Here is an 11,761-nt window from a genome sequence, read left to right on the forward strand (position 1 = left end):
GGTTGTTTTAAGAACTCGTCCTTCTTTCCTGCCCAAGGTGGTTAGGGCCTTTCACATCGGGCAGTCCATCACCTTGCCCACCTTCTTTCCGCCTCCGCATCCCTTGAAAGAGGAAGAGAGGCTCCACCGTCTGGACCCAAAACGTGCGCTCTCCTTCTACCTTGATCGTACACGCCAGTTCCGGGTCGATGACCAGCTCGTTGTTGGTTACGTAGGCGCAAAGAAGGGATGGGCGGTGCACAAACGGACCATCTCGGACCGTCTCTTGGTGGGTCGTGTTTTGCATCAAGGTCTGTTACTCCTTGGCTAAGAAGGAGCCCCCGGTTGGGCTGAGGACCCATTCCACTCGGGCCACGGCGGCTACTACTGCCCTGGGTCGGGGAGTCCCCTTGAAGGACATCTGTCGGGCAGCTACGTGGGCCTCGCTGCACACGTTTGCTAGACACTACTGCCTGGACAGCCAAGTCCAGGGAGATGTCTTTTTCGGCTGTTCCGGTCTCCAGGACTTTTTGGTGTGATCTTGGTCCACAGACCCACCACCGGGGTTGGTATAGCCGGGGTATCTATTCTAACGTAAGGAATCTAACACTAACCTGTTTCTTTCAGATCCACAAGTTACTTACCTTCGGTAACAATATATCTGTAAGAAACAGTAGTTAGTGTTAGATTCCTTACCGCCCCACCCATCCTCCGTGTTCTGCGAACCGATATCTAGGGTTACGGTATTTCCCTTTGAGGGCCCTAGTTTTATGGCACCAGTGTCGGTCTCTGGCATGGCTCTGCGTTCCTGACGCGGAAAGCTATGTGCAAGAACTGACGTCAGCGCGCGAGGGCTGTGCCTAAGTACTCCGACGTAATCCTGGCGACCACGATTATGCCGACGACGGACGCGGAGCCGCAGATGACGCCTACTGACGCGCAGGGGTACTGCTACGCAAAACTTTCCGGATTCAGTCTGTCGCCTGGGGATATTCTAAGGTAAGGAATCTAACACTAACTACTGTTACTTAAAGATATATTGTTACCGAAGGTAGGTAAATTGTGCGTTTAAGGTAGAAGGATCAAGAGGGATCCCGCTTTGTCGGAACTAGGGTCCTCACACACCCAGCAAGCTAGATGTCATTTTTCATCATTTGGACCTGCTCCACGTTGGGTAGGCGCTGCAATTCCCAACGGGCTCCCATAAAGGGGCTCTTTGTTGGAGTTCTTCTGTTCCTTGACGTATGAGGAAGTGGGGGGGTGTGGCCCGTGAAGTGTGTGATTCAAAACAAGTGTGATAATCCAAATAATATTTTTATTCGGGCTGGTTTTCCCCTTGAATAAAAACGTGTGGAGTGGCAGCTTTCCTGGCTACTAGGTTCAGTACAAGCTATGCTCATCTCCTAGGGTCAACATGTTTCTTGCCTAGTGGTTCTAATAATCCGTGGCAGGGTTGGTGGGTCAGTACTCTACTTTGCCAGCTCTTTATTCTTTAACCTTTTTACATTTCTTTTAGTCATCTATTACTGTCCTGAGTTACAGTACAGACAGTGAGGGAATGCCTAAGTCCAGCAAATGGTATACTCCTCACAACTTTTTTTTTATGGATCACTTGGGGCCTGATTATGAGTTTGGCAGTGAGGGAACGATGTGGATCTTCACCTCCCGCTCCCACACTGGCAAACTCTGCCGCCGACTGTCTGCCGGATTACAAGTTGTAATCTGGGTGGGTGGTCCTGCGGTGGCTGGCCCACAGCGCTGCCTTTCCAAAGGCTCATAGGAGATCCTTAAAAAAGGCACAGCCCTGGGTCAGCCACAGCGCATTTCAATGCAGCATTCACTGTAAAGCATGTGCCATGAACCATAGAGTCCATGATGTGCTGGAACTGGGGGCGCACACAGACAGGGGGGGGGGGGATTCACACCATGTGCCCCCCTGCATGCACCCACTTGCAGGAAGGCTAGGTTTTCTCACCACCAGCAGTTTCATAGCGTGAACACCACTGTTAGATTTGGGGGCCTCTGGTTTGCACAGGTAGGTACTTGTGATGAACAGGGACCCTCTCCTCTAGTCAGGGAAAGGGGATTACACACCTAAAATAACCCCTGCTCACCCTCTAGGTTGCGTGGCGCGAGCAGTCAAGGCTTATTTCAGAGGCGTTGTAAATTAAGCAGTTGTGACCACATACAGTAACCCAGTGACAACACTACAAATGGACACCACACAGGTATCGAAAATAAGTAGACTTTATATAGAATTACCACAAGACCTTAAACAACAAAAATACACACTATGATTACTTTAAGATGGTAGATTTAAGCTTAGTTCAGTTCAGTTCTTAGATGCGACACTCTTCGTCAATGTACCTTAAGTTGCGTTGCGCTTCCACGACAAGCAATGTCGCAGCGATGGAAAATGCGGCAAAGTTCAGATACAAAAAATAAAGACGTGAAGATCTTCCAGATGTGGCACGCTCTTCGGGGATGCAAGAAGTTCTCGGTCTAATGCGTGGACTACAGCGGCGACATCCAAGATGCGACGGCAGCAGCTCCAGCGGCGACGCTCTTCTCCCACGATGCGTGAAGCTTCCGCTCGATGCGACAACTACAGCGGCGACATCCAAGATGCGACGGCAGCATCTCCGACAGCGACGCGCTTCTCGGGGATGCGAGGTGCTCTTGATCGATGCGGTGCAGTGCGACAGTTCCAGCGGCGACACCCTCCTTCTCCAGAGTTGCGACGGCAGGCACGGTGACACGCTCCGACCTCGTTGAGAGATTCTTCTCCTGATGCAGTGCAGTGTGACAGCCCCAGCGGCGACACCCTCTTTCTTCGGAGTTGCGACAGCGACATGCTTCCTCTTCGTTGCGGCACGCTTCTCTCCTATGCGGTGCAGTGCGACAGTTCCAGCGGCGACACCATCCTTTCTCCGGAGTTGCGACGGCAGGCACAGTGTCGGCGACACGCTTCTTCTCGTTGAGTCGGGCTTCCAGCTCCTTGCGACACGCAGTTCCTCAGAAGGCCATAAAAAGCAGCAGGCACTTCCAAAAGAACTCTGGGGAGCTGGGGTGTGAAGTCTGTTGTCCCTGAGACTTCAGCAGGAGGCAAGCTCTTTTCCAAGCCCTTTGAGATCCTTCACAAGTTGAAAGCGAAGTTACAAAGTACCTACTTTCTAAAATTGGTATTTGCAAACACAGAATATTAAAATAAACTTCACTAAAAGATGTATTTTATTATTCTGAGTTCAGGCATACTAAAGTCGAATTTCTACCATGTTCTCTGAGCCTGTTAGGATTATAAAGTGTAACAATTCTACAGCCCATTCTGGCCTACGGAGAACAGGTAGCCTTGCAATAGTGAAAAATGAAAATGGCTGTAATTAACTATTAGGACATGCCACACACAATGCACCCGGCCCTTGGGCCTACCATAGGGGTGACTAATATGAAGAAAAGGGAAGGTTTAGGGACAGGCAAGTGGGTGCACTTGCCCAGTCAGCATGGCAGTACCAGACTGCACGCAGGCTCTACAATGGCAGACCTTGGACACATTTTACAGGGCTGCTTCTGTGGGTGGTACAACCAGTGCTGCAGGCCCACCAGCAGTGGTCTTATGGAGGTGGTACCGACGCACTCAAAATGCAGTGGCTGGACCGCCAGTGCAGCAGTTGCTGTCACGCCACCATGAATACACCCTGCTTGTAATCAGTCCCTTAGGGCTGATGAGATCTGTGTAATTTCAGTTACTGCATAGATTGGGTGCAAATGCACAGTGTCACTGATAGTCTGATTGGTGATCACATGATCATAATTTACAAAACCGGTATCATTTAAAGGCCTTTAAAGATATTTGAGTTGTTTCTCCTATTCATCTTAAGTCGGATTTATATAAACTAGTGATTTCTTGTGTAGTTACAGATTAACAAAAAGTGGCCCATATCTCTTATTTGTGTGTATAAACTTTCAAGAGCTTTCTGCTTCGTATCTTCGATAGTTGGGTAATGTTGTACATGTTTTTTTGTGTGAATATTTTACGTGATCAGTAATTCCACAGTACGAACTTGTGGTGTGGAGTATAATTTTTGTACAAATTGTCCGAAAAAGTATTTTTATTTTTAAACTTTATAATTTTCCAGATAAAATAGGTGTCAAATATTCACCAACGACAATCCAAACACAACAATAACTCACATAGTCACAATTATGGAATTATGGGAGGTTGCAGGAGAGAGAGGCTCAATTAGCTCTATCGTTCCTAAAACTTTTTACCATGACATATGAATTATGGAGCTCCCCGCATCTGCAAAAGCCAGTGCACATTCCACTAATCCCAGATAGTGCCATGACACAAGTCCTCAATCTAACTGCTTTTGTTCTATGAGCCTACAGGGACGTAGTGTCTGGGGGGGTCCAATAATTTATGGATCATTTCAGCCCTAGTGGCAAGTTCTTCTACATTTATTGTCTTTCCTGGCAGTTGTAATATAAGACTATTCCTCAACGGCCCATTGTAACAGATTGCTTTCCCATGCCTTTTCAATAGGACTTTGGGCATGTAGCAAGTGGATGGGATTCATAGGATTCAATTGAGTCTTATACATCAACATACCTAACATTATAGAGCACTGATAACAGATTGAATAACAGTATAGTCCTCTGTTAGAAGATGTGTGTTGATTGAACTGTACAGTGAACAATATTGGGGAGGGGAGGTCTGCGTGTTTGGCTGAAGGATGAAAAATGGGTAGAAGTAACAAGTAGTCATAACGTAAAGATCCTATAGTCAAGACACAGTTTAAAATATAATTGTAAATTGTGGAACTGTACATCTGCTCAACTTAATAAAGCACAATTAACTATATGCTGGAGATATGTAAAACATAAATGTGTTTTTTGGTCAAGCCCTTTATCATAAAAGTATTGGGATCCAGTTCAGCAGAAAATGTTCTACGATACAGAGAAAAAGTCCACAGATTTGTGTACTACACAGTCTTTTTATATCGAAGCCCACGGGGATACACGGGACATTTATTGATTACAGGTTGTGTGGTAGCAAAACAAGTTGTACTACTAAACTCAACAAGGAATATTTCAGCTTAGAAATCAGATTATATAGAGTGGAATCGTCTCACAATAGGTTCATATGGTGAGCTTATGACCAAGAATGGCAGTATTTTAAAAAATTAGCATTTATTAAATTTCATAAGGTGTCTAATGTCAAGAACACTTGAGAATGTAGGCTGGCTAAATGGAGGAAATGAATGTCTCACAGAGTTTAAGGGAGTTTAGCGCAATGCTCAGAATTTCAGGATTTGGCATACATTTCCAGTTGAATGTGTAACGATTAGTAACCTTCCAGGAAATACTAATGCAAGTCCTTATGTGTTGGCTTCATAATAAAATGCATTTATTTAGAGTATCTTCTCCTCTAACTATTGTAGGTAGGATAACATTGAACCTTAGATGGCAAAGTAGTGTTGAGCAACAAGTGAGAGCACAAGAGTAGGTTTAACATTGTTTGTTGCTAGGCAGGGAATGGGTAGTTACTACTCGATTGGGAGTTAAATGCTCCTTGAAGAGATGTGTGTTGAGCTTCTTCATAGAAGTGTAAAAGCAGTTCATATGTTGATAAGAATACTGAGTGTGTAGACACAGTCCATTATTTATTTTTCCTTTTTGCATGTCATTCGCTCCAGTCTGATCCTATATCCTTGGTCAGTCTCTTTCACAGTTATGGGTTTTTTCACTTAGTGGGACATTTAGATCTTGCTCTGATTGGATGATGATCAAGGTCACTAACTTTAAAACAATATTATGAAATGGAAGAGCACTTAGTCTTTGAAACAGAAGCTTGCTAAAGCAAAGAATAAAATTTAGCAGATAAACCTATGCTGTTTTCCACTCGACTATGGCACAGGGCAACATTTGACAAAATATCCATTAGGGCAGCTCTAACTGGTCAGGACATAGTTTCCTACATGTAATGAGTAAAGTACTTCATATCATGATAAATGTGTTTCCATTAAATGCTCTTCTATAGCTTCTACCAAACCATTAAGTTCAAAATTCTTTGTTTGTTACTTGGACATTTCTCCAGGTACTGACCCCTTTCCATCTTGAAAAACTAAAGGAGTATAATGTCATTGCTCAGCATAATGTAATGATGTCTGTGTCCCACATTTTCTTTGGGTACAATAGGAGTATAGAGCCCTCTTAATCTTAGCAGAAAGTATTGTGGATGCACTGTCTTATAGTCCACAAAATGGGAAGAATTCATTTTGCTGTATTTTTTTAAATAAATAACAGTAACAGAGTTGTTCACTGAGGAATGATGCCTTTAAGAGATTCTTTAGAATTGACGTATGACCTTCATTTTGTGTCATCTGTTGGACTACACTTAAACAGCATTTATGCCATTAGTATATGCAGACAGTGCCTAAGCACTATAGCAAAGTAGAGCAGCATGTACATTTGACTATTTTGATGGATGCAACATTGGTGATACTTGTTTTAATGGTTGTGCAATTCTAGCAAAAATGTGAAAATGTTGATGTTGGGAATCTTCGAATTTTCAACATAATTCTTTAATGTTATGACCAATGCCAATTTTACAACTAGTAGATGACATATGTTGGTTAGATTCAACATTTCTTCAGCGTGACCAGTCATAATTGTAGTTTCTTTTTTTCCAGATTGTCCTTCCACACAAACCGCCCAGGAAGGTGAAGAGATCTTCTGCTAATTCTTTCATTCATTACACTTCCTCTGTTCTCTGTCACATTCTCTGGATGAAACCCACAATGATCATAATTGTCCATAAACATTCCAACTGACTAATTTATGATGGCTGATTCAGCAGTGCACCTGTGCACAGTGTATGGACCATCCCTAGTGATGTTGTGTAACATCATCCTGAATAACTGGATGTATGTGTTACATGGTTAATGAATCTTGGTTAATGGTTTTTTTTATTTACCGCAAACTTTCAATGTTCTCTGCTTACCTTGGTTTTGGGTCTCAGACTGCAAACAAAACAAATAACTGTTAATTCATTGTCCACTTGGTGTTCTAATTTGCTTCGCCACAAAGATCAGTCAGCTAAAAATGTAGTAATTAACGTACACAACATACTGTAGCTGTATTTATGGAAGCTTTGTGTTAAGTATTTTAATTGAATTCCATTGACAGTTTTATGAATACTCTTGGTCTGCAGATATATTCAGCATCATAAATTCCCAAATCTGGTGAAGAGATGACATTTGTTTCCTATATCAATAACTTTTATTTATTGGAAATGTTGAAAAATTGCAGTGTAAAAAGCATTTAGACATTGTACACATTAAGACAATGTTGTCAGGATTTAAAGAGTGCCAATTATCAAGTGTCAGCTTTTCTTGAAACAAAATGATGCAAAACAACAATCATAATGGATTTGAAAATGTATATATTTCTTTATATAAATAAATGTATGTAAATGTGTAAATATATAAATGTAAACCCACAAAGAATACCTATCTGTTAATAAGCATACTGAACGAGTTTTATTTGTAAGCTTGCACTACTTGAAAGAGTTGATGCGATCAACCTGTTAAGTTCAATTGTTCAAATTAAAATTTAAAAAAATTATCTGAAGATAAATATTTTCAAATCCCTAAAACAGATTATATTAAAAACTATTTTCTTCTGGAAGTAGTTGTTGGCATCTGTTTTACCATCTAGCAATGATTAATACATAATAAGTACATAGGTAGGGCATAACTATCAAGGGCAGAAGTTAATAGTTTGAGGATTATCCACATGCAGTTTAGCTACAGTATTGAAGTGAGGCTGCAAGACTGTTTTCTCATTAACACACTGTTAAATAAGGGCAGTTTATTTCCTTTTAATACTGTAGTCTAACTATTCACAGTATAAAATAATGATCAGTTTACATATGTTGTTATGTTTTATTTGTGTTGCACTTTGTTATTTGCAAGCTGGCTTTGCAATAAGTATTCCTCTTTTTACCTTTAAGAAAGAAACCTGGAATGTTTGTATGTTTACATTTCTTTATATGTCCCGATACCAATAAGCTTTATTAACGTCTACTTCAGTGTCAGTACCAAATTATTGTTGATGAAAGGTTCAATGAAAATAAGTATTACATTGAAGACTAATAATGACAGCCATCACTTTCAAAGCAATACATGTAAAACATTTTTACCCAAATTCTACTAATTCTAATACATTAGTATTCTCCTGTTGTAAGCATTACTTGGTTTGTTTAACAATTCCTGCAGAAAATGTTATGCATAAGAAAAGCACAAACTCCACTGTATTCTGTAAATATTACATGCTGTTGACCAGCATGTAACAATTACAGGCTGATCAACTGGTGTCTCAATGTTTAATATAACTCAAATAATTTTTTGTACAGTCTCATTTGGTATAGTTTCAAGTAACCTATACCTACGCTTCATTCATGTAGAGCCAGTACTTCCAGTCTGTCAAATGCAGTTGTATTTTCTGATGAGTTGATTATTATTTTTTAAACTGCTTCTCGGCAAATTTATAGCTAGCTAAACAAGTAATTGTAAATGTTGTAAATAGCTAACACCTATATTTTCCAAAGTATCAAGCTTTCTGGCCTGTTTATCTGTAATTATTAAACATATGTTCATGTAGAATGTTTAGGAATATCCTCTGGGATTGTTAACATTCATGAATCAAAACGTTTAGTGCCTGTGTTCCAGTGTTATAAAAACTTACAACTTTGTACTTTCTCTCCGTCTTCTTACTTAGCCAATATTTATCATGAAACATGCCATCTGCTTGCTTTAATGCATGACTGATATTTTATGCAGTAGTAGGTCTTCTATATATAACAGGGTTTGTTTAATATATAGTTCATGGCCTGATTGAATGGTTATTAATATTAATTTACAGTTCAAAACTGTAACCGCACATTTTGTTTAGTTTTGTGGTTGATTTGTATTATTTTGTCATTTTACAGCACATTATTAAGTAGGATGGGACAGAATGAAAATTAAAAAGCACGTTCTTATAAAACAGTTAGTAGTGAAATTGTTATGTAGATGGTGCCAGAAATAAGGCTGTGTTATAAGTCTTTGCAGCATCCTTAATAGGGACCACTATCATTCACCTGTATTGTTAGGATGGAATTGAAGGTCAATGAAAAATAGGCATTGTTCACTTGAACAAAGTTCTCTTTGTGCAACTCTGCCTTTGCTATATTAATTTGACTATGAATATGGACATTGCGATTAGTGCTACAATTGCATGCCCCTAAAGCAAATTTGAAGAAAGTTATGAAGGTCATAAACAGAAAATGGTTTAATCAATAGATGGCTAAATGGACCCACAATTTTAAAAAGAATTAACGTACTAAAGAGGAAGATGAACACTGTACACTCTATTTATGGTAGGCTGTAGATATCAAAGAATTCATATTATTTTGCCTTAAAATGATCACTTCTGTTGAGTGAGATTATTTTACATCACAAAGCACTTTAGTAGAAATGTGTTTTAGTATTTTCAAAATAGAAGACAATGGCCATATAGTTTCTTTGTATTTCTCTCAAATAGTTTTTGTGTTATATGAAAAGCATTTAAAGTAGAAATGAGTACATGTCCAGCTCTGCCATCTTTCAGTTTTGAAGGTTATGGAGTCTACGAGTATCCCAAAAAAAAAACATTAACAGTTACACTGACTTTGAAACAACATAGGTTGTTAAGTTATGATCTTTAACTTCTCATTTACTTGTAGGGATAACACCACTGAGAAAAAAATTGTTGGTTTGCACACATTGATACTGTGATCCCTGTCTCAGTTCATACTTCACAGGATCAAAAAGTGCTATCCTAAACATTGGGCTACCTTATTGGTCATATTCCCATTTATCATAAGCCCAAATTTGCAATGTTGTCCAAATCATTATTGAAAACATTTTTGTAGTCTAAACGTTACCAGTTTTATAGCTCATCAAGCTGTTTGTTACTAATTAGATAGGCAGGTTAAATGCAATCCTAATGGCCCACTTAAATTAACAATCACTGTTGACTACTACAGTTTCTTGTTCATTTTTAAAATATGCGCATTCATTGTAGTTTAGTAATGAAACATCATAGCAAATTGACACCCCAAATTGATAGATTGCTACTGGTTAGACGAAAATTGTTCTAAAGTTATAAGGTGCTGATTAAGAAAGTCAAAAGTTGAGTTGCAGGAATAGTTTAAAAATAATTGTAAAGGCTGGCTCAAGTTGGGTATCATTAATATGTTTTAATTTTCACACATACATACTTTGCATACGTATGTTTTGAATTATACCTTCTAATAAGCTAAGAGGGCCTACATGAGAGCACTTAAGATTCCCATTGTGGTCAGAGCTCAGGCCTTGAGTTCACAAAAGCAGTTTAGATTCTTTAAGCACTGTTAAACTTTGGAAGGGGTACTTTATATCCAGTGCAAACGAAGGCTGCTTCAGCTACTACTGTGGTAAATTTCACACTTTAGGTTTTTGAATAGCCCAACATTTGTAAATTACAATCAGAAATGTAGACTGCCTGTTGAAAAAATAAATAAAAAAGCATTCCTTGTCCACTGAAAGTCAAGGAACTGTACCTGCTGGTCAGGTTGTAGCATTTAAATAATGCAATCCAGGCCTTAAACACTTAAATTACTTAATCAGCAATTTAAACTACTTTTCTTGAAGAAAGCTGTGTTTTAAATATTTGGGGACTGAAATGGGACTGCAAATTGCATAGTGGTTTATTTTGTGAGATGATTTAGAAAACCTAAAAATACCTGAAGTGAGGTATTGCCATTATAGACAATATTTAGAAACATTGAAGTTCCAACATGTACTAATATTGACAAACAAAATCCATTTTTAATTTAAAATACAGCTTTCAGATTATCTTGTACTAATCTGAGGTTTACTCAAAATACCCTTAGACTGCTCATAAGGTTTATATAATAATGTATACATTTGATACTTGATGCTTGTACTTCATTACATATATTGAATCTGTTATGCTCAATTCTGTAAAACTGAAAAAAAAGGTAGAGCTTAATTATCGAATGTTAATTTGTAATTATGTAAAAAGTTATGTGAGCAAGCTATAATTGTAAACGTGTCTGATTTGTATTTGATAATTTGATTATAAGGTCTTTCTGACTGTGTCAAACACCTATATAATTTTCGATGAATAAATTTAATTTCCAGTCAGATCGCTTATCTACATTTCTTCTTTGAGCTAAAATTTGAATATTTTATTATGTATTGTTTCAGCACTCTAAGTAGTTAAACGCCCCCCCCCCCCAATTCTGTTCATTCTGATCCTACTATTTGTTCTGACACAAGTGGAATCCTACAGAAACAGTTGTAAGATTAATAGCTTGCATTGGAAACGATCCACAATCTTGTTTAACACATACTCTGGGCTCAGTTGCCCAGAATACCATCCTCAGGTGCGAATTAACAGATTGTGATTAAAAGAATTTGGATGCAGTGCAAATTATGACTGTATATACAACTTCTAGCTTGGCAATATCCAGCAGTATGTTGAATGAGGAATATTGATTGGGTGAGAGGATATCTTGGGTTAAGGCTGATGGCCATGTAAAATCAATAAAACCTCTACTGAGATGCATCTTTTTGGATATTCACAAAAAAATGTATATTGTGATTGCCATGTTGGAAATACAGTTGTATTAATTGTGTTTCACTTTATGTCAAAAATAAGATTCCCTTTGGGTATATAAATTTTACGGACATCA

At 39.0% G+C, this 11,761-nt stretch overlaps 1 protein-coding gene across 3 annotated transcripts in view; it reads left to right on the plus strand.

Moving 5' to 3' along the window:
* AKAP13 (A-kinase anchoring protein 13) overlaps window positions 1-11,210 on the plus strand; it is a 759,080-nt gene extending 747,870 nt beyond the window's left edge. For all 3 annotated transcript variants that reach the window (XM_078683158.1, XM_078683159.1, XM_078683160.1), the window contains one exon: window positions 6,672-11,210. In XM_078683158.1, the coding sequence (XP_078539284.1) occupies window positions 6,672-6,721 (50 nt within the window). In that variant the 3' untranslated portion in view covers window positions 6,722-11,210. The remainder of the gene's footprint in view (window positions 1-6,671) is intronic.
* Window positions 11,211-11,761: the final 551 nt, after the last annotated feature.

This window comes from Lissotriton helveticus, chromosome 3_1 (genome assembly GCF_964261635.1).
Source record: "Lissotriton helveticus chromosome 3_1, aLisHel1.1, whole genome shotgun sequence".
Lineage (NCBI taxonomy): Eukaryota > Metazoa > Chordata > Amphibia > Caudata > Salamandridae > Lissotriton > Lissotriton helveticus.